At 41.3% G+C, this 23,486-nt stretch overlaps 1 protein-coding gene across 1 annotated transcript; it reads right to left on the bottom strand.

Moving 5' to 3' along the window:
* Positions 1-5,364: 5,364 nt before the first annotated feature.
* limd1a (LIM domains containing 1a) lies at positions 5,365-22,427 on the bottom strand. Its single transcript, XM_080896979.1, has 8 exons — positions 20,678-22,427; positions 15,887-15,988; positions 11,679-11,746; positions 10,355-10,417; positions 9,667-9,797; positions 8,572-8,623; positions 6,865-6,933; positions 5,365-6,314 (listed from the first exon to the last, which is right to left on the bottom strand). Exons 1-8 carry the CDS (start codon positions 21,879-21,881, stop codon positions 6,180-6,182), a joined length of 1,824 nt encoding a protein of 607 aa, XP_080753105.1. The 5' UTR covers positions 21,882-22,427; the 3' UTR covers positions 5,365-6,179.
* Between the last annotated feature and the right edge of the window lie 1,059 nt (positions 22,428-23,486).

Genomic DNA, 23,486 nt, shown 5'->3' with positions numbered 1-23,486 from the left:
ATTAGCTAATAGAATATGAATTAGAATTTGCTCACAACTCTCCTAACTTTAATTTACTTTATTAAAAATAGCTGGGTTAAGTATATATAAACTTTGATTAGCCTTCAGGATGATTATTATTATTATGTTATAAACTTCGACTTACTGTCTTCATGGCAGTCAGAATTTCACTGAAGTTAAGGGGTGGATCCTGGAGACAGTCTTGACAACAGTGATTCCAAAAAGTTGATTCTGTTCATCTGGATGTGGCGTTTTCAGTGGGAGAAACGTTTTGTCACTCATTCAAGTGACTTCTTCTGTCACGATCCTGGGTCTTATGACCCAGTGTTTTGAGTTTTAGTTCATTTTGATGTTTATAGTTTATGTTTAAGCCCTTCAGGTTTTCAAGTTCATTTGTTATCATGCCTAAGTGTTTCTAGTTATTATTTCCCCCTCGTGTTTCCAACTATGGTAAATATCCCCTGCTCTTCATGTGTTTCATGTCTGTGTCTTACATTGTCAAGTTCGGGTTGTCATGTCTAGTTTTAGTGTTTCCTGTTTTATTCTGACAGTGTCATGTGTTCTTTGTTCATTGTATTTAGCTTTCCTCTCCTGGTCCTGTCATTAGGTTTATGTCAGTCAGCTGTTCCCCCATGTGTCTCCACTTCCCCTGATCACCTCATGTATGTATTTAAGCCCTTTGTTTTCTGCATGCCATGTTCAGGTCGTCTGCTCATCCATGTCTCATCTCCAGGTACCCATGTCAGTTCACTATGGTTAAGGTTTTTCATGTTTTGTTATTAGTTCACCCAGTTTAGGTTATTGTTTAGTTTTCACCGATGCCCTATTATTTTGTACCCTCGTTGCTAGTCTCAATAAACGGCTTGTTTTGTTAATCCACACCACGTTTTGGTCTGCGTTTGAGTCCTCCTCTGCAACACATACGGTCTGCCCCAGCCAGACCGTGACATCTTCAGGCTCAGCTGACTGCAGGTCTTATGAGCCCCTGAAACGAGACCCAGGAAGTGGTTATAGAAAGAGGGTGATAGACAATGCTATTGACCGAACCTCATACCACAGGTTATACCCAGAGGAATCTACACCAAGTCTGTATGGTTTACCGAAGATACATAAACATGGTGCACCTTTAAGACCAATTGTCTCTATGATCAACTTCCTTACCTATAACATGTTAAAGAAAAAACACCAAGTCATTGGTTAATAAATAACCAATATTTATTAAATTAATAAATAATAATATTTAATATTATTAATAAATCTTTAAAAGCCTGTTGTAATAGTATGCTCAGGTAGTGATGGATATTTGTAGCTGGTAAAATAACATTGGCACCTTTCCAGCAACTTTTTATCCACATTTCACCTTTATTAGTTTTAACTGCCGATTTAGAAGGCGGGACTAGTCTGTGTGGTTAGATACAGATTGGTTAATTTAGGTGAGCTAGCGAAAGATGGTGAAGATAAACCATTAATATTAGTTTACCTTTGGGAGTGTAGTTACCTGGTTTATTGCTGTGGTGGGCACTCTGTGACGAAATGTAACTAGTGTTTCTTTCTGTATTGTCATTAGCCTGTTCTTATGGAAGAGGATTTGGACCACTAGAAAGACAAAAAAAAGTAGCCACGTCTTTCTTTTTTGTTTCTTTTCCAGAATTATGACTTTAATCTCCGAATTCTGACTTTTTTCCTCAAAATTCTAATCTCAGAAATTTGAGATCAATCTCATAATTCTCAGAATTAATCTCAGAATTTGTGTCTTTTTCTTAGAATTCTGAGATTAAAGTCAGAATTTTGGCTTTTTTCTTGGAATTTTTACTTTTTTTCAGAATTCTAATCTCAGAATTAATCTCTTTTTATCCACATTTCACCTTTATTTCACCTTAATCACCAAAGTGATACATTAGTTTTAGCTGCCGATTTAGAAGGCGGGACTAGTCTGTGTGGTTAGACACAGATTGGTTAATTTAGGTGAGCTAGCGAAAGATGGTGAAAATAAACCATTAATATTAGTTTGCCTTTGGGAGTGTAGTTACCTGGTTTATTGCTGTGGTGGGCACTCTGTGACGAAATGTAACTAGTGTTTCTGTCTGATTAGCCTGTTCTTATGGAAGAGGATTAGGACCACTAGAAAGACAGAAAAAGTAGCCACGTCTTTCTTTCTTTTTTTCTTTTCCAGAATTTTTATGAAAAAAGTCTGACTTTTTCTCAGAATTCAGAATTTTTTCTCTGAGATTAACCTTAGAATTCTCAGACTTAATCCCATAATTGGTGTCTTTTTCTCAGAATTCTGAGATTAAAGTCAGTATATTGAGAAAAAAGTGTGTTCGACAATTAGCTTGAGACGTCCTGCCACCTTATTTGTGTAAAGCTCAACAGCGACATCTGCTGACCAACGGAGCCTTTTAAAGTAAGAGAGGAAGAGTGGTACGCTAACGAATTGCAGGTGTGCACTGAGTCTGTCACGTGGGCCAGTGGCGCAATGGATAACGCGTCTGACTACGGATCAGAAGATTCTAGGTTCGACTCCTGGCTGGCTCGTCGTATTTTTAGCCTTCATTCTCTTATATAAGAGTTAAATGCTGGATGACTTGCTAGAGATGTATAATTCCAAGAAATAGTGGATGTATTGATTATATTGTTTGCTAGTGACCAGAAGAATAAAGAGGCAGGCCTGTTGCCTGAACTTGCTGGAATTTCTAGAAAGATTTGACCAATTCAATGTGGTACAAAGAATCAAAATCGATCAGTTATCAATCAGTCAATTTTCTTGGCAACAAGTACAGCTTCAGTTCAGTTTGGTTGTTTGGGGGAAGACAAAGTTTCTTGGATAAACACAGATAAGTATTATTGTTATAACTATTAGAGGTTGTGTCAGAACCATCACAATACCTACGATCTCGTGGAGATGGAGACGTAATTCGTTCTACGGAAGTGAAAGTAAAACAAGGAAGCTTTCTTAAATTTACATATGAGGAGAGTGGAAAAGAGCGAGCCAGCCAGGAGTCGAACCTAGAATCTTCTGATCCGTAGTCAGACGCGTTATCCATTGCGCCACTGGCCCACGACGGTTTCCACTCGAGAACTTCCTACTTCACAACAGTGTAAGTATTTGCAGTCTAGGTTTACTCGTTCTTTTTCGAGGTCGTCATTTAGGAACGTGGTGGGTAGCCGAAAACGTAATATGGTGACGATTTGTCACCTAGCGTAAAATGTTACGCTTTGGGAGTGAGAACGGGTTGAAGTATAACATTAAAAAGAACAATAACTGTTAAATGAATAAATAGTAGTAGTTACAACTTAATGAGAAAAAACTCGGCCTAGTTGCTCTCTATGCCAGCAGGTGACGCCATCGTGCTTATTTTCAGAGCTAGTGAACACGGCGCCTAAACAAATCAGAAGATCATAGGATCGAGTTCTTCCTTGTTGCGTTTTTTTTAGCCAGCCAGTCTGCCTGCGCCTAAAGAGAATGTGTGTAGACTAGGGGCTTCCAACTCCAGTTCTTGAAACCTACTGTCCTTCAGCTTTTAGATCTTTTCCAAATATGGCGATGACTTCAGGCCCTGAAGGCCCCCGTGGACTTGTCCTCCTCTCTGACACATCTTCTGTCACCTGTTACTAAGCAAACTCAAATGCAACAGGTTGCTGAATGCATTCAGGCCTTTGCTCAGGCCTGTTTCTAGATTGTATGTATTATATGTGTTTTGTAGGCATGTATGCAGTTTTAACCTTCTGTAGCTCAGAAGTTACAGAACTCAGTTACTTCTAGCTCCATCAATGGCATCATGGACACCGGGGTCACTGCTCCGGGGTCCACTGGCCTCGTGATTACCTTTTCCAACAATCCTCTGGTGCAAGGAATGAGACAACAACCACAAGTCACCAATATCCCTAGAAATAATGCAATAGAAAGCATTACAGACATCACAAACCCTTTCCATTGTCTGAAGACGGATGTCATCCAGCTCTCCAGCGGGTTGTCGATTCCTGAGTGTTCATGCATAGTTTTAGACAAAGTTTTCAGCCCTTCCAGAGCTCGAGTTACTGAGCCATCTGGGGCAGTGTTGTTGGGGATAAAGGTACAACACGTCTCCGAACATGGCACATACACCCCCTTTCTCCGCCAACAACATGTCAAGGGCCATTTGATTTTGCACTCCCATCAGCGAGGTCGGACCCAACTGTTCCGCAAACCCCTCCATGCCATCTCTGGTTAGGTTAGAGAGTCTCAGCAAGTTATAGTGGACATAATTTATGCAATCAACATTCTTGTTTGGAGTTACCCAGATGAATATACTTTCAAATCCTGAAGCTACTTGGTCTGCTAGTTTATACTCATTTGGAACTCCCCTGGATTGAGTCAATCCAGGTGGGTGAATTCAATCTTGGGTCATACGCATGTGCCCCCTGGGTCCCTCTCTTTGCCAAAATGTGTCTCTTACGTCTGGCAGCTAAAGTGCATGTGTTGTGTTGTGGTAGGGCTTTTACCTGGTTTCTGATCAGTGTGAGTGGAGCTCCCAGCCGTACCATAGCACATGCCCCCTCACTTCCCAGAGGAACCCGAACCAAAAGAGTGCGGTGTCCACAGTAATAATACAACCCACTTCTAGCCCATGTTCCAATCAGAGTGTTTGGGTCACTTACATTGTTGGTGGTTCTTCCCGTGAGTGTGACAGCACACCAGCTTGGGTCAATTTCTCCCAATTCGTACTTTACCTCATCCGTTGAAAACTTAAAACATGTATAGTTGCCTTGTCTTGACATAATTGGTCCCACTGTTGTCTGCTTTGGGATTAGAGGAAAAAGACTAGACAACAGAGTGCAGTTGCCAGTACTCACTGCACTTTTAGTCAGCCTCAGCATACAGTCGTAGCCCCACTTGTCCTCTGGATACAGTGGTGCGGGCTCTGTAAACAAACGTGGTCTGGCTGAAGCACAGGCAACGCAATCAGATACCTGTTGTTCTTTAGCACCAGCATCTATGCTGAATGGATATCAGCCAATGTTGAAGAAGTTACACTGTTAGCCTGTTTGTCAGCTTAATATAATTAATCAGTAATAAATAACGACGGTGAAAAAGCAACAGGAGACGCTTGTTAAGGGGTCTGAAATAGCAATTTAATAGTCTAAATCAAATTTGGCTTGTTGTATTTTATTAATTAAATATTTCCTTTACAACAATCAAACAGAACACAGTTGGTTACAAAATAAGGACTGCAAATGTCAAGCAAGCAAGCATTAAGTTAGTATATGAATAAAATATGGATGGCAAAAAGCATCAAACCGAAAATGTTCTGGAAGGGAAATAACTATTTAAAGGGGAATTGCCCAAAAAATAAAACAGACAAATGATTATAGGCCTACAGTATATATAAATATTTATAAAAAAAAATGCAATGATCTACAGTTCTAATACCAGCATTGTCATAGGTGCATAGAAAACTCACTTCTATTTCTCCATGTGCTTAGAACAGACTAACAGTATAACCAAGTCTCTCACTTGATAAAACACATTTGGGAAATTATTTTGAAGGATCCTGTAAATTAGCTTTAATTTCAGTGGTCACTGGGACATTTAAAAGAAAAAAACCCATTGATGTTAGCAGGATTTATCCCAAAATAAGGGTTAAAAAAACAAACAAACAAACAAACACACATTTCCCCCTCAGAGTTATACTTCCACTCCAATCTTTGGTTTTGCCAAATCATTCCAGAGATTCCAATTCAGGATTCTTTCAGTGCCATGATGCCCGTCTCTTATACCCCTGGAATTAAGTATCGTTTTATTCTCGTGTGACACAGATGTGTCTAAGTTATTATATGATGTAACTAAATGTTGAAATTAACAGCAGAAGTTTGGAGGCGAAGTTGAAGGCACACAGTCTAGGATATTTACACAACCAAGGCATTTCATATTTACACAAAGAAAATCTATAATATGACAACACTTCTGGAAAGTCTGCATGCAATGCTTCATTTAAAGTAGGGTTTTGGTGCATTGCAGTACTTCATTATTGGATTCTGCATAAAGGACACTTCATTGACATTCCTGTCAATATACATATCAAACTATATTTCAGGACGTCTCAATCCTTTACAACAAGAATTGCAAATAAATTCCCGAAGTCCATATTTTGCAGTTCCTTCTCCGATCCATCAGGTGTCTCCCACCACCTGGAGCGCTGTTAGTAGGAGGCAGCAGCGACTGAAGAGGAGCGGCCAGGCTGGATGTGCTTCAGGTGGCAGGAGTGGCAGAGAAGGTGTCCGTTCAGCGGGTAACAGCGGTGACCTTCCTCATCGTTCAATTCCATCTTACAGTCCTGCACAGCATAAAGCAGGAACATGGCTGAGACATGTCTACTGAGTGAGCTTCAGCAGATAGAACAGTTGACAAAGGGTGTGATTGTTGCTCTGTATTGATCTTGGAAGATTTGACAGCAATAATGGCTCTGGTCAGCAGGGGTTTTCTTTTGTGCTGCAAGATTTCTTGAAAGAAATGTTTCTAACACTAGATTTTGTGTTTTGAACAACCTGAAAGACTTAAAAATAAAAAAATAAAAAAGCTGAGAAGAAACCATCCAGTAGTTACACAGAGGCACTTCTCACAGCTCAGTGATTATGAGAAAAAAAAAAAAAAAAAAGAAGCTGTCAATCATGCAAAAGAACAAACAACGGGTACTTGAGAAAATGATCAGATGGTGATGATGAGGTGTTGCATACCTGCTCTGCTCAGCACAGCATAATTACCAAGACTGTAATTAAGATCGGGGATCTACTCATTATAATTTCATTTAATGAGCTATTCAGAAAGCGACTGGCTAAGAGCCACTAAAACACACACATTTTACATTTCGAGGTGTTTTTACTTACCTCACAGTGATAACATTCAACATGATAGTCTTTGTCCATGGATACTACTCGAATGGTTTCATCAGACCCCTGGAAAAAAACAAAAAAACCCAAACAAACCACTGAAGGTAATATCACTAGAAAATGCTCCACTCTCTCCTTCTGTTCAACTTCTCAGTTTGACAAAAGCTTCAAAAGATCGATAAGAAGCCCAGGGACGTCAATGCAAGCCACGAGCTGAATGATCTGTAACTCCTCTGCATCACAACTTTGGAGCTCAAGTGCTTGGCAATCATCTTGGCGAGTGTTGAGACATGACTACCACTGGTTGCTCCAGTATCAGAGCAGTTTCATTCCATGTTGTGAATGTACTCAATTTATTTCTCCCTCCCGTCAAACGATAACTCAGATGAGCCCTCACATTGTTTTGACCAGCTTGAAAATTGAGCTCTGTGTTTGGGTCTTAAGGATTTATAATCAATCACGTTCTTACTGAATGACAGTCCATGTGTAAAAATAGCTGATCATGCTCTACTCCTACAGTTTCTTAGTCATCTTAGCTTTATGGTTCTTCTCACAGTCTTTGCCCTCCTGTGAACCTGAGCTAATTATTCTCTACAGTAAAGATAAAAACCTGGCACTTTATGATCATATCCTGTACACAGGTTCACATTTCAGCTCCAAATTACATATACTTATCTGGATACTGAGTAATTTTCTCAGCACCTATGTGCTACAACACAGTCCAGCTTGCCTACAGTAACCACTGAGTGGATCTGAAGTTTAAATAAATATTTCAGATATTGTCCAGTCACCAGAGAAGTAAGGTATTTGAAGCTGCCATAGAGGAGTTCAAATGTCAGCGCTGCTTTTAACCAACAAAGCTGCGTCCTTATGGTGTAGAGATGAAGGTGTTTACTATGAACGGTGCCCAGTTTACTCTGGCTAGTGGCCTTGATCGCATTTTATTTATTCTCTTTACTGTCTGTGCACTTCCAGGCATACAGGTCTCTCATACCATATTATGAATTACATTTTTAATATGAAATTATATTTACTTGGATTTCTACCCAGATTAGTTTTTACCTTATTGAGACAGGCGTTTTTTGTGTCATATTTTATTTGATTGATTTAAGCTGCTTATTATACTGTATGGTTGTCTTTCACTTATTTTTAACTGATGTAACCAAAGAATTTCCCACCCTTTGTATAACTAAAATATATCTTATGTGGGTATAAAAACATGATTTGTGTTGTGCCAGTTTGATATGGTAATTTAAATTAACACCTGCATATATAAAGGGATGAGTAGCCAACTGGACATCTTTTTTTTATTTCACTTTTTTGATTTACAAATGAACAAATATGCACAAAAGAGAGGATTGATAATTTATCAGCTAACATTAGCAAACTTAGTAAACAATTTGTTAACGGGAGGAGTGATTTAAAAACGTCCTGCTGCATGTGACAGTTGTTGGTTTAAGTTTACAGAAAGAGCAAAACAGTTTGTGTGTCACAGGCTGTAAACACGTTTGATTCTACTGTGTAGTTGAGCGTTTTTCAAGTGGCCGTTTGTGGAACTAAATGTTCACCACCTATAATTTTTTTTAAACCCAGGACAAAGTATTTTTTGGTGTTTTCTTTTGAGAAAAGCTCAAAATGTTCAAATGCACATTGCTGATGTTACCCAAGTAAAACAGCAGAGAAAACAAGGTGGCGATAGCTTACCTCTGAGGGCAGGATTGGCTGGTTACAGGCAGCACATTTAGGTGCAAGGACCCTGGGAAAGTAAGATGGAAAGAGAAACTTTTAAAGACTTTTTTAAAACTTAACTGAAAAAAAAACAAAACAAAACTGTAACGACTAAGGTAAATGTAGTAACTAAATGAGCTGAATTAAAATGAACTCTATCCAGACTTTAAAGATCACAGTTCATGTGTCCCTTTACCAGACGTTACACACCCCCCCCCCCTCCTCCCCCGCCTCCTGATTCAGCTAAGGAAATGCCAGGTCTGCAGATGTGCTGGCTTCACTTCACACACGTGATTCCCCAAATCCAAGAACGAGTAGAAAATTAAAGCGCAAACTGGATTCATTATTTCCACACACGTGGCAGGCACCTGGAAGTCTGAGGAAAAAACAAAGGGTCTCTCAGTGTGGATGGGCATAACTGTGGCCAAAAGTCACATAGCTGTATACACAATAAGGCTTGTCTGATTTAATCAGCGTAGAGAACATTTGGGGGCTGCCAGGCAGAGATCGGCCACGTGCTTGGTTCTGCTGTACATGCTGTCCCAGCAGGAAAAAAAAAAAAAAAAAAAAAAAAAAAAAAAAAAAAAAAACAGCTGGAACTGCAGAGCCGCTGTGGAGAGCGAGCCTTTACAGGTGCTGCACATTCAAATGTGATTGCAGTTTGTCAAAGTGGTTAACAGTTCCCACACATGGATTCATACATAAAACCTTTCAGACCCCTACTTGTATTGCAGATTATGTCCAATAATGGGAAGAGCCATGGCTCTGTGCCACTAGTCACACCTCTAACTGGACAGTGATATTTTCTTTCCTCCCTCCCCCTCTCTCTCTTGCCCCCTGCCAGAATAAACTTCTCATGTGTCTGCCACATGTGGCAGAGGGAAATTTAGTCAACCCGTGCAGGCCTTCTCAACCTGATCCCGCCATAGCAGAGGAAAGTTAAAGGGCTGTGCTAGTGAGTTCAATTGGAACATGAAACCTGGACATGTTTTCCCAGCGTCACTTTAAACTAAATCCACCCCAGACAAATCCAGGTGCTCCTTTAATTACTGTGTAACAAGCGACACTCACCTGTGGTAGTCTTTGACACAGTAGATCCTATTTTCGGTGTCCACAGTGAAGGGCACTCCATCAAGGCTCTCGTTACAGATGACACAGCGGAAACAGCCTGGGTGGTACGACTTCCCGAGGGCCTGCAGGATCTATGGAGAGGAATGAGTAACACGCTTCATGTTTCTTGGTATTTTGAATGGTCATCATATAAAAAAACAAAAAAAAACCAAAAGGAAAAAAAAGAGAGAACATTTTGGTGGGTTAACTGAGTCATCATCACAGCCCAGAATAGTCTAAGACAAATAACTCAGCAAAATACAAGAAGCAAGCTTACCTACCAAACAAATCACAAAGATTGACCCAATTTTAACACATTTTATTTACAGCAAGAAAAACTAAGAAATCTCCTTTACTCAGCCTACTGAATGGTTAACATATGCAGACTCATGCCAACAGAAATACTTTACTTCCTGACTTGTGATGACATCACATCGGGGTGTTTCTAAACCACAAGCCTGTGTGTCTGTGTTTGAGGAGACAGACAAAGACACAGAGCCAACGCTCTTTATTAAGTCATCATCCAGATGTGTGCACTGAATGCTCATTTAGGATGAAGTAACCACGTTTAGTGCCGAGATCACCAGACTCTGACACACAAAAATCACACAGAAGCCCATTCAGCTGACGAGAGGAACCCAACAGTTACCATGTCCATGATCAAGTGTCCGCAGGCGTTGCACTTGTCTGCAGACTGCTGGAAACCAGAATACTACAACAGAGAAAACACAAATATGGTTTATTAACGGATTTTCTCACAATAGAACCCCTCAACAGCTCCACAGTGTTTACCCTAGGCCAAATCCCAGGCCATCTGGGCAGCTGAACTAAAACCATCTCTACAGTTTGTTGCAGTAACATTTGCTTCAGTGACATTTTTTCCGATTTAGTCACAAAGTCAGTACAGTGTAGTTTGTTTTGAGTATATTTAAGTATTTCAAAAATATTATGTAGGAAAATATCAGTGAGAACAGTGCACACGTACAGGCCTGGCAGAATACATATGCATATATCACCACTTCATACAGAGAGCAAAGCCGGAGCAAATTTAATTCAGTATAAATGTTGATTTTAATTGAGAAGCTACGAGCTTTTGGTGGAAGGGCAATTACAGGAGGTTTTACACAGAGAGGGCTCACGGGGTAAACAGACACAGGGCTGCTGAGAGAGCAAGAATGAATTTGTAAAATACTTTTCACATGAACGCAACATAAACACCAGCTGTAAAACGCAGACAAAAAAATTCATGACAAATTCTAACTTAGGCTTTTAATTGAGTTGAATGCATCCATGATTATGCACAGGGAATGTTCTTTCAATTTTTTGCAAAGTACACGTGGGAATACTCTGATGGTCCAATTGGCCTGACTGCCCTCCAACCCATCAGCAGTAGGAAAGCTGTTTCTCCAGTAACAGACCTCTTTCCAGTCTCATTTTTAGGAAGTTATTCACATTGAATACTGGAAATTCTCTAAACTCTGTCAGAAGGTCATGTCTCTGATTGCCATTTGCATTCAAGTGGAATGAAGCAGTTTTCAATGATCATGGGTTGGATTAAGGAACGATGTACACCCCCCCAAAAAAAAAAAAACCCAACAAAAAAAAAAAAAAAAACTTCTTTGAGCAGCTCCCTTATTTACAAGGGGTCGCCACAGTGGAGGGATATTTGATTTGGCAGACATTCCTATGCCGAACGCCCTTCCTGATGCAACGCTCTTTGGGACACTCGTCTCTTTCTGGTCTTGAACTGGCGATCTTGCGCACAAATGGTGGGAACCTGTGATTTCTGGTATTTTAGGCAAATCACAAAGTTATCTGATTTTAGAAATGAGCCATGACAGAAGGATACTGACTGGCATCTAAACTAAATCTAATGCTTTTTTTTTTTTGCATTTTTAAGTCCCAGTGATGGTTATCAGACCATAAAATCCAGTTTAAGAAAACTAAATATTGACTCTTTATCGACTGCTCACCAGGAAGTCTTCTTCACAGAAAACCTTCCCTCCAACATAGTAGAAAGCTTTCCCTCTCAGTCTTCGACCTGCAGAACAGAGAGAACAGTCTATTAGCATCAAAGTTGTCCACAGCTTTGACTAACAAAATCGTCTTATTCCCTCTTACTGAAATACGAACGTTAGGCAGTTTAGAACAGGCTTGAAAAGATAACTTAACGACAGAAAGTTGAACTGTCATACTGGAAAGTCTTACATGAGCCACGAGCTTCATCTCAGAAAATAGTTACACCACGACTAAGGCATTAAGAATGTAGTGATTAATTACAGCTATTCAAAAGGTAATGGGCCGTCTTGCAGTATTCATTACGTCCTGCTGAATTCCAAGCAGATTAATCAAATTCAGGGATTCACAGTGTCTTGGTGTCTTAATATAACACTACTGTGGCACAGATCAGGCAAGGAACACATCTGGATCTAACACGTGCAGATAAAGGGCTCATTAAATCTAATTATTGGACAGGTAAACTGATTAAAGAGTGCCCTGTTGAATGTCATGGACACCATAGGCCAAATCCTCCAATAATGCACTGCTCTTCTTTGTTCCTATCCAATGTCCTTACACATGCTGGGTATGCTTACTTTTTGTCAAAACACACGTACCAAGCCCTTGTGTGCTTCACATAGCTACGCCTGCCCTGGTCCCACAGGAAGAAAGAACATTCCTCGGATTTTGGAAGTGGGGAGATGAGGGAGGGGACAGCAGAGAGGGAGGGGTTCACCTTAGTGAACCGCAGTCTTCTTTATCTCTCAGGCTCCATCCCACAATCTGTTTACTTTTTTTTGTGTAACCAGTCTACTTGTTCCAGGAGACAGATCCACATCCTAACCTATACCAATTAACAAAAACAAAAAGCCTTTTCATGATAGAATAAGTACTGGGGCTTTTTTCTCGGAAAATGATTTCTCATTGCTTCATCTTTCAGCTAATTGTTTGACGATTTAAAGTCATAACTGGACTGTTTGGAAGCAATGAGCTGGAATAAAAAGTAAAATGAGATCTAAACCATGAAACCTCATGATTTCTATTTTTCACTGGGTAGCACATTAACTTCTTCAGGAATTTACAAGTTCATGATCCCATTTTAACTGAGTAAAAATGACCATGCATTACCAAAGTGTCGCCTAGACTACCTAAAGAAGAGCAAAGTCATTCTGATCAGACCAAGGTGGGGAACTGGCCGTGAGTAATTACTGATAGTCCTGGAACTGTGTCCCTAAAGGAAAAAGGGAAGGATGAAGGGGATGAAAGTGAATTATGGACCATTCCTCTTCTTCACATTCTTCTTCTTCTTCTTTTTTTTTTTTTAAGTGAGTCACAGAGGGAAGGCTTTGCACAAAGATAAGAGCTTAATTAAAGTCAGGAGTCAGCAGTGACGGTTTGAAAAGCACAAGAAACGACGACTACGGCGCTTTCATAAAAATGTAAAACACCTGAGGGACAGAGCCAAAACACAGGGCCGGGTTCTAATTAAGCAAATCTATGAATTCCCTCATGTGATCCCATTCAGAAAATGAGCAACTCCTAATGACCCTGCCATGACTTCCCAATCAAGCCTCAACCTCAACGAATCAGGTCCTCAACTGTGACATGTCAGAGATTGTTCTCACCTTAAAATCATTTCCTGTTCTATGAAATCACTGATGTACTTTTAATTTACAAAGAAAATGAGTATTTTTAAGACTTCTTTGAACTTCGGTTGTTTGGTCAAGACCCTGAAAATGTAGCCTCCAGATGTTAACATACCAGCAAACTGAAGGACCAATAGGATCCTGGCTTGTATCCTCCAGAGCCTGCAGACTGACTTGTATTATGGGCTGATATCGAGAAAGCAGAATCTGTTTATCACTGTTCTTTGCTTCACTGCTGCAGTTCTAGGCTATCATAGTAAAATAAATGTGAAAAACAAACCACAACAACCACAATTTCCTTTTTATTTCCATCAAGATTAACTCTACAGATGCAAGTTTTCCTGAGTGTCTCCAAGCATATAAATTTAAGAAGCTGTTTTTAATTTTTTTTCTTCTGAATTACACTTTTTTTTTTTTTTTTTTTTTAAACAGTTCCACAGACCATCTGAGAAGTAAAACTTGGGCTTTTTCTCTCTAACTGAAACTGTGTTTTTACCTTTAAATGTCTGTAAACAGTAAATGATTAAACTAGAAGGAAGACCCCTGCAGCGAAGTGCTGAATCTCAGACGTGCAGCCTGAGCACTCTTGGCCACCAGGAATGTTCGCCTGCCTTTCACAGTCACCTGGGGTGTGTGTGTGTGTGTGTGTGTGTGTGTGTGTGTGTGTGTGTGGGGGGGGGGGGGGGGGGGGGGGGGGGGGGGGGGGGCAGATTGGTAGACTGAAAGCCTAGAAGGAGGTTCATGGTCATAAAATCTTATGCAACTCAACACATGTAGCAGTTATGCTGACACACACATTTTGGAGACAGGAGAAAAAAAAAAAAAAAAAAAAAAAAAAAAAAAGGGGCAATGCTTAATACATGAGTACTGAGTAGCTGACTCGATTATGCAGCAAGTATTACATGTGCATTTATATTTTTCGTTATGTTCCTGTGTGCTGGCTCTGTATTGCGTGGTAAATGGTCTCCCTGTCTCACACTGTACTCCCAGCTAACACAACAGCGCCTACTGTCCTCCTGGAGCTGGGGCTACAGAGGGCCCCCATGCCTGCATTCCTCCCCAGATGAGATGCTTTCCCCTGGGGCCGCTGGGAGCAAACACAACCCTAATGCCCTCGCTTGTAACAAGCCATGAGAGGTATGTGCTGTGTAAACTTTCTCCCACCACTTCAGGAATCAGCTACACTCTGAGCCACCATGTAAACCCTTAGAGACATGCAGTCCTTTCCGTTAATCGTCTTCATGCCTGAATGAGCGCCGTTGTCACTTCTTACTAGTATAAATGTTACTAGGTACAGCTATATTAGGACTGTGCCCATCTCTCTTACTTACTTTGAAATGCTCAGTTCCTTAAAAACATGATTTGTTATATTTTAACACATTAACAGATAAAATCTTATCTCATGCACTGTTTCTAATTTGCAACTTGCGTTCGTTTTTGATGCATTTTTGGCAGCTCCTTTAAATCCATACTGTTACATACATGTCTGAAGGAACATAAAAATTAATGAGATCCATGTCTGAAATCAGGTCTACAAGATACTGCTAAACCCAGCAATATTATGCATCTCTTATCATAATTCAGCTACACCATTTTCCTCACAAACAAACATGACGGAGGGTAAAGGGAAATAGAGGTGTTAATTACACATTTGAGTGTATAACCAGAAAGGTCAGCAGTGGTACAGAATAATGAGCCTTGGCAGAGATCTCCAGAGTGCCACAAATACCCTGCATACCCATGATCTGATAATTGGGACAGAGATTTTAATGGTTGAAGCCATGAGTGAGGTCATGCTTTAGTGGGGGAAGGAAATTAACATCTAGCTACAGGTCAACCACAAACCATAAGTAATAGGTCGAAAGCGACAAAGTAAACTAAACCCTTTAAATATTATTTAGCACAACGTTGATAGAATCCACAGGATCTATACGTGCGGCCGTTCCCACACTTTTCATTTAAACTCAAAGTTGAAAAACTGCATCTGCCCCCGGTAAGCAATATTTAAAGAAACACACAAACAAATGAGAGATTTAGTTTTTGAAGTCGATGCCAAAGCATCTTTGAACAAATAAACCCTGTAGCCAACCGGTCCAGTGTGAAACAAGCCACTCTTGTTTCCGTCCATGTGCCACAAAGCACACATTCCTCCCAAGTGTGGATGTGGGTTTAAGAGTTGAACTCCTTAAAAACACTCAGAGAGACACTAAGTATTATTCGAAAAGCTAGCTTGTTGAAAGACAGATGAATTAGGCCGGCAAAAAGACTTTTAGTATGCCTTTGTCTGGGCTGAACGAGTGACTGGCACACCCAGAAACCAAACACTAGCAGCAGAGGACAGTAATCCCTAAATAATTGCATGTTTTTGCTTGGGGGCAGTGAATGAGCAAAGAAGAAGGTACCACTTTGATTCAAGAGTAGAGCTTCTTTGGCAGCCTGTTAGTTAGGAGGTGACAGCAGCTTTATGTGTGGAGAAAAGTGTTTAAATGGGAGCAAAAGTGAGAGTATGCGGCACACGGGAGTTTGTGTGTACTTACTACAGGCGCTGCAAGTGAAGCAGTTGTCATGGTAGAGGCTACCCATAGCCTGGCAGGCTTGATTGGCTCCATGCACTGCCTTATTACACTTCACACACGGCCCTGGAACAGAACACAGGCAAGAAGACACACATTTAACCAACATGGCTGTCACGGTTCAGGTAAATTCATGTTACTACAGCACAAGATATTAATTTCAAATATAAAAACAAAAGGTTATTTCATCAGTTTCTGGAGAGAGAGAAGAGAAAACTTCAGGAAGCTGGTTTAGACTGAAAGGGGAAACACATCAGTATTTGCTTATTTGACTTGGCTTGAAGACTTAGAAGTCTATTAATAAAAGAGCTGATAAGAATCAGAGCAGTCCTACTTTTACAACATACACAGTTAATGTGTCCCGATATCAAGACATGGGAGTGTAGCTAATATTCATACACACTCACGTCCAAGTCGTGTTATTTTTTTTCTCTCTCTCTCTCTCTCTCTCTCGTTGGGTGAAGATTACTATTTCTGTCCTTTCAACAAGCCTTTCACATGATGGCACGCCAGGAACATTACATAACCTCTCCCTTGACTCTGGACAGCTCCTGAGCAACACAAGGTTACCGTGTGATCAATATGTAACTATTTATACCGAGAGCTGCATGAGGATTGAGAGAATTTCCAGAGAACCCTCCTCTGAGCAGAAACAGTAGGACATGGTATGATAAGGCAAACTGACATATGGACCGCCATCGCTGCTGACTGATGGGCTGCTAAATCAATCACCTACCTACAGTGAGATATGACTACCTAATTGTTAAAACAGAAAGGGCGATGACACCGATGGAGGATGAAAGTGAGACCTCAAGTTTCTCTTTTAGTGAGGGGGAAGTTAAGTAAAGGCAGGCATGAGGTTATTTGCGTGTGTTTTTAATAGTAAAACTCCCCAGAGACTAAGAAATGGAGCTCAGCAGAAGAGTGTTACAGCCCAGCCCAGCCCAACCTAACACAGCTCAGCTTCTCCAACACTGACAAAGAAACTTCTGTTTCCATTGTATCCAACACTCATCATATGACTGTGTCCTCCACAAACATGCTGTTACATTTAATAGCGCTCATCAAATGATTCTCAAAACAGACTTCCAGTAATACAGTTGGGCTATATATACATATATATATTTATAATTCAGCTAAACCTCTCCTGATGCCACCACAGAGTGCACATCATCAGGGGCCCCACTGGCTGGAAAGAAGATTTAGAGATGACAGAGGGATATTATTAGAAAGCCAAAGAATGTTGCTCTTATGTAAGCTCTTTGTTTACATGAAAACATGATAAAGCAGTCATACGAAGACTAAAATACCCTATTTGAATAAGTCAAGATCAAATCTCAAGTCTTCTTAAAACCAAAAAAAACCCAAAAACACAAAACCAAAAACAGAAGAAATGGTACAAATACAGCACAGAACACTGTTTTTTCAGGGGGGGGGGGGGGGGGGGGTTACATTTGATTTGTATGCACTACAAGGGAAAACAGGCTAAAAATGTAGTGTCACTTTAGTTTTCCTGTTTTAAAACTTAAAAAAACAAAACAAACTGTTACTCACTGTTGCAGTTTGTGCTTCACTCACTTTAACATGAGTCACCTACACCTACATTAACTTAGATGAACACATCCACCACATGAACTCTATAAAAGACACACGCATGAATGCAATACAATAATCTGCTCACACACACACATCACACCCAGAAGTGACAAGTGACACAGCATACCAACTTCTGCCAGTTACTGTAGCACATATACATACAAGTGCACGCACACAGACAAAACCATGCAGATGTGAGCTTGTGAGGATATCCAGTCACATACTTGATCAAAAATAAAATAAATAAATTAGCCTCCAAAAGGCCTGCCAGAGCAGAAGCCAAGAATCCCTGGGAAGAGTTAAGATGAAGCTTTCCACTCAACAGCCAGATGGGATAAATTAATCCTCCATCTTAACGCAACACTAAAAACTCTCCACTGGATGTGTATGTGAAAGTTAGAGGAAGAGGCCAGGGAGAACTCTGGGATGTTGCTTCTTCTTTCTTGAAAGAACTCCTCCATAAATCTAACTTCCTCTCAAGTTCTTGCAGCCAAGGACAAAGCTGCATCCACAAACCTGTCCCTAAATTTCTCAGACTGTCTGCTCATCCATTCAAGCTGCACCACAGGCACCCCTAAACTCGTCTGGGACACCCCCCCGCCCCTCCTCTTTGTATCTCAAGACTTCATTTCTTAAATTCCTCACTCTCTTCCTTCAGACATTCCTCAGTGTTCCCTTGGTGCAGCCATTGGCAATGAACTCGTTTTCCCAGAACCTCCAACTGCAGTTAATGCCAATCTACGGAGCCCCTCTGATGACATGGTACAAAAAATAAATAAATTGTGGCTACAAAATACTACTTCGTGCCCTCGAAATAGGTATAACGTGCGCACAAAATGCTAATTTGTGGGCACGAATTGGGTATAACGTGGCAACGAATTACGCATTTGTGGCAACGAAATAGATAGCGTGCGCACATCACATTGATACAATTCCTGGACAGCTGCGTAGCATAAGATTAGACTAAACCTATACACCATGGACATAAACAGTATGAATGAGTTTTATTTTAGGCTGGGAATGAGCTACAAATGCATTTTGAAAAGCCTGCAATGCAAGGAACCATTATTACGGAGAGACATTTAAACAGGATATTGAGAGCCCAGTTGCTTTACAGACGCAAGTACGACCTGGACGCCGGGATAGATTTCATTGTCAACCAACTGCAAGGGCCTGGGAAGGATCACGGTTATCGGTCAAGTGTTTCGTGACCACAAATAAGTACTTCATGGGCACGTTATACCCATTTCGTGGGCACGAAGTAGTATTTTGTGTCCACAATTTATTTATTTTTTGGACCATGTCATCAGAGGGGCTCCGTACCAATCAGCACAGTATGCAAACAACATAGCCCAATATATGCAGGCATATATCAGTAACTTGATATTCAAGCACTACTACAAACGATTTACAAATTAAAACATTAAAAGAGCTCAAAAGTAGGATTTTTCAGGAGAAACTTAAGCATGTAAAAAATAGCCTACACTAGTTTTTACCCCCCACCTCTGGTATAAAGTGATGACTCAGAGGATGAGCCATGGTCTGGTGGGAAACTCCATATAGGAACTGTGTGGGCTATGTAGGACAGTGTGTGAGAAAATAAAGGCATATATAGCATCATTTTGAAATCTTCAACCCCGGCCTGTTGCACACTGTGCTCTCCCACACATCCACATTGCGTTGGCTATTTGTGCACCTCATCAGTGACTGTGGCGTATGCCAGAGGATCTTTCCTTACACACCAATATAAGCACGTTTGGGAGGGGGGAGTGAGGTAGAAGAAGGCGAATTACATCTGTGACATTCCAGCAGGAAATTCCTCCAGCGAGGATTCATGGGTGGGCTACATGTGCGTGTGTCGGGGTCTCCTGCTCTCTCTTCCTTCCCACCATGTTTCTCTCTCGAATCCTATTTTCAAAGATGACTTTGGCTTTGAACACCTGAGGATCTGCATCTGTGATTACAGCCTATCAGCTGATCTCAAAGGCAAGCATCTGTTTTTGTATTTTGTTTCTCTCCCCAGCATGTTTTGCGTATTCATTTTTTGATAGCACCTGCAGTCTGGAGAGAGCAGCTTCAGTGCTACATGCACCAACAGGAGGAATGAAAACCAGAATATGCAGGGTTTTTCCCCCCCAAACTCAACAAGTTGAGAGCAGCGGCTTGTTTGTTCTTCATATGACCCCAAATTCTAACATTTACAGTCACATTGATCAACTTAAACCAAAGCAATCACATAAACTCCTTGGTTTGTCTTTTTGTTAAATTGTTAGCAGTAATTACTCAAATGTTGACAGATTTATATAAAAATTCTCCAGAGATGGAGCTGGAAAGCTGGGAATTTCTTTTAAGTGCTCCTTGCGATATAACGAGGTCAAACACTTTATGCCAAATATTCCCAAGTTTATATCAAACTGAATGGGAGACATTGTAGTTTTCCATGTGCTTGAGCTTGGTGCATGCACAAACCTGACAACGTGCTTACAGAAAGTGCAATCTTAAAAAAAGGGTGCAAGCACAGGTCTCTGTCAGTGACATCATTCTAGTGTCAATCAAACAAACTGGATGAGGGAGGAGCATCAATACAATTACAAACTTAATGCCCCACAGATCCAAAGTGATAAAGCTCTAAGTACAGAGTTAAGGGCCTCAATAGTAATCAATTACCTCCCTGAGATGAGATAAGAGGGTAACAGTCTTCTTTCTGGCCTCTGACATTCTTTTACTGCCAAAGGGTTTGTTGTGGGTAGGCAATTAAGCAATTACATGAGACATGACAAATTAGAAAATTATTCCGTCTGGATTCCAGAGCGGAAAAGGGGGAAAGGACCACCACGGCATCGGTCGACGTGCAGTTTCACAGACAAAAAAAAAGGTGTTGGCATGTATTCATGTCACCAAAAAAAGAAACACACAAGATGCACGTCTGCAACAGAAACCCACAACAGAAGGATTACAAAAGCTGACAAAGGGTACACGTGTCAATGAATGAAGCAAGTGACCAACTTGCCTCATTCACTGGCACATGTACCCTTTGTTGTTCTTCTGCTCTGGGTTTCACATGTCTCATGGTGGTTTATGTTTTGGACTGTGGTTTGGTGGTTCAGTTGCCCAACTGGCAGAAATCCCCTTGTTAATACTTGCAATCTGAATTCTTACCAAAGTAGTCAGCCTTTGGCTGGGCATCCATCTCTTTTTCCAGTCGCTTAGTGAGGGCTTCTAATTTTATTTCAGCTGCTGAAGGACTTTGTTCAGGTGGATGTGTCAGGACGGAATGACAGGGTAGCTGGACAGGCTTAGAGGAGCCCGGGACTTCAGCTTCAGCACTGTTGGTCTGTCCACAGGCAGGCATTTGGCTCTGACCTTGACCCTGAATGATGCTTTTGGAGACACTGCTTGGGTTTACAGCAGAAGATGTCACCTGGGCTTTGGGCTGAGGCGTTTCAGAAGTTGTAGAAAGGACAGAGGAGGCTGCCACGGGACCATTATGGCTGGCAGATGGTTTAGAAATTGGCGGTGGCGTGTAATGGGACGCAGGCTTGGTGGAGGGCTGCTGCACATGCAATTCAGCTCCTCCTGTGAAGGCACTCAGAGGCAGGATAGGCGCCAGGTCTGGTTTTGCTGAGCCAGAGGGCTCTCCGACCCACCCTTTAACTGGCCCAGCAGGAGATGGTGGACTTCTATTGACAGGTGAAGAAATGGCCTGATTCTGCTGGGATAGAAGACTGTTGAAGGTAGAAGGTGCCTGGGATAGGTGCTGGGATGCACTGCTGCTCCCAGACTCAGACAAAGATGGGGCAGGCTGGCTGTCTCTGGATGGGGCCCAAGCAGGCGGCTGGCTCACTGGGTGACGCGCATGAGAAGAGCTAGGCGGGGAAGGGGTGGTATGCTGGTATGAATGGGGCTCCAAGCGCTCCTTACTGTCGTAATTGTTTCCGTACTCGTAAGTCCTGCTGGTAGGAAGTTCAGACTGGATACCCGTGTGGTGTCTCTGGCCGTCAAACTGTGCGTACTGACTCCCAGCAGCGGTGCTCGGCACAGGGCCAGATAGTAGTGGGGGCTTCGCAGCAGCTTCACTCGGCTGTCTGTAACTGTTGATGGGCGGTCTGTCTTTGGTGTAATGTATGCTGCTGTGACCTCCGTTCATTTTAATGGCCTCGTTGTTTCTGGCTATCTCCTCCTGGTGTTTCTGCATGTGTATTTTAGTCATTTTAGAGGCAAAAACTCTCCTCGTCTCTTCAAAGTCGGGGTTATTTCCCGCATCCCTCCTCATTCGAAACAAGCCATCTCTGGATGCTTCATACATGTTTAGGTCCTCGATAAACTTGCTCGCCTCGAGCCCTAAATCCTCGTATTTATCCATTTTTAAAAATGCGTATCGGCTCTGCTTCAGTAAAGTTGCAAGTAGTTGTATCTAGCCTAGCTTAAACACAAATATCCGCAAACTTTACAGTCAGTAGTCCAACAGCTCGCAGTCTTGAGAGAAGAAAATAAACTTTCCCCCTCCCGCCTGATATTTCCGACCTTTTCCCCGTCCTTTAAACAGTTCGAGCTCCACGTCCTCCTCGGTGAAACTGTCCGTCCGTGAAGCTCAGCTCTGCCCCAAAGAAGCCGCCGTCCGTCTGGTTATAAATGTGAGCCGATCCCAGATCCGATACCCCCGGACGACCCCACAAACCGCCCTCTCCTCCTCCTCCTCTTGCTGTTGCTGCTTTACAGCTTCATTCAAAAACTTTGTCTTTCGCACCTCTGAAAGAAAAACTACTAGAAAGCAGTCAAAAACAGAGAAGTTAACCCGAACCGCTGGGGCACTGAGCCGTACGTGGCCGCCGGGTCGACAGTTGGAACTTAACGACGGAGCAGTTTGTTCCTTTAAAGGCACAGCGCTCAAATCAAGTAGGACAAGTAAGATAAGAGCTTTCCCACACACCAGCCATTAATCAGCGTTATTTATGTAACCAGATACCATATATCTGGTTTTAAAATAGCTCAGCTCGCAGGCATCCATTCTGTTAACTGTTCCATACATCATGTGTCATCTTTAAAAATATCACCGAGTTGACTCAATTCCCGTTCTTCTTCGAGGAAAAAGAAGAAAAAAAAAAAACCATTCCACTTCCCTAACCTCTACTAATCTTTATTTTCATTGTTTTATTGTTCTTAAACTGGACATTTTTTAAAATTTATTTTTTACATTTTATACCGTTATTAATAACTTCACATTTCCATGGAAGGACGTGTGTTATTGTTGCCTTTATTTAAACAGGCAACAGGGTGCAATCACAATCCTGACAATAACGGGTTCACTGTTGAGGGTAGAAAAAATGAAGACAATTTGTATATGGAAATAAAAGAAGGCAGAAGCTGGAACTTGAAATTACTTAAAGTAACGTGTTACTTGTTATTAAATAGCATTGGTAAAATAAGATTTAAAAAGTAAATAAAGTATAGCCCCTGACACAACTGCTTAAACTAGTCCCACTTCTCATAACAATCTGTGTAATTTAATATTCATAAAGCTGTACAGTAACTACTGCATGGGTGTGTTTTTATGTGGTTTGGGTATTAACAGGCCTGTCTGTTTATTGCTGAATGACATCACACATTCCTGTTCATGCAAAACACACACACACACACACACACACACACACACACACACACACACACACACACACAGTGTAACCCCTTTGCATTGTGTCCTGACCCGTCTGGAATATTTGAGGCAGAGTTGGGGTGCAGCAGGACAAACTCATAATGTGTAGACAGAAAATATTTTATGCGTCCTACATAAAGCCTGAGTGTGCTTATATTGTCTGACAGCCACAGTTATTGTGAAAATATATATATATATGAAGCCTGGTGGCATAATAAAAGTAAAAGGTTTAGCCTGAAGAAACAGTCACTGTAATGCAATCACCCCCCCCCCCCCCAAGCAGGAGGCCTAACTTGCTTTACTTACCCCTTAAAC

This window comes from Rhamphochromis sp. 'chilingali', assembly GCF_963969265.1.
Source record: "Rhamphochromis sp. 'chilingali' genome assembly, chromosome: 11".
Lineage (NCBI taxonomy): Eukaryota > Metazoa > Chordata > Actinopteri > Cichliformes > Cichlidae > Rhamphochromis > Rhamphochromis sp. 'chilingali'.
This window is presented reverse-complemented; position numbering and strand designations above follow the sequence as displayed.

What these genes read in the sequence shown, in the direction of transcription:
- limd1a (XM_080896979.1), bottom strand. Translation starts at nt 21,881, where the DNA reads ATGGATAAATACGAGGATTTAGGGCTCGAGGCGAGCAAGTTTATCGAG. An exon ending in CTTCACTTGCAGCGCCTGTA is followed by an intron (nt 11,747 to 15,886) that starts GTAAGTACACAC and finishes TCTGTTCTGCAG; the next exon opens with GTCGAAGACTGAGAGGGAAA. An exon ending in AGCCAATCCTGCCCTCAGAG is followed by an intron (nt 6,934 to 8,571) that starts GTAAGCTATCGC and finishes GTTTTTTTCCAG; the next exon opens with GGGTCTGATGAAACCATTCG.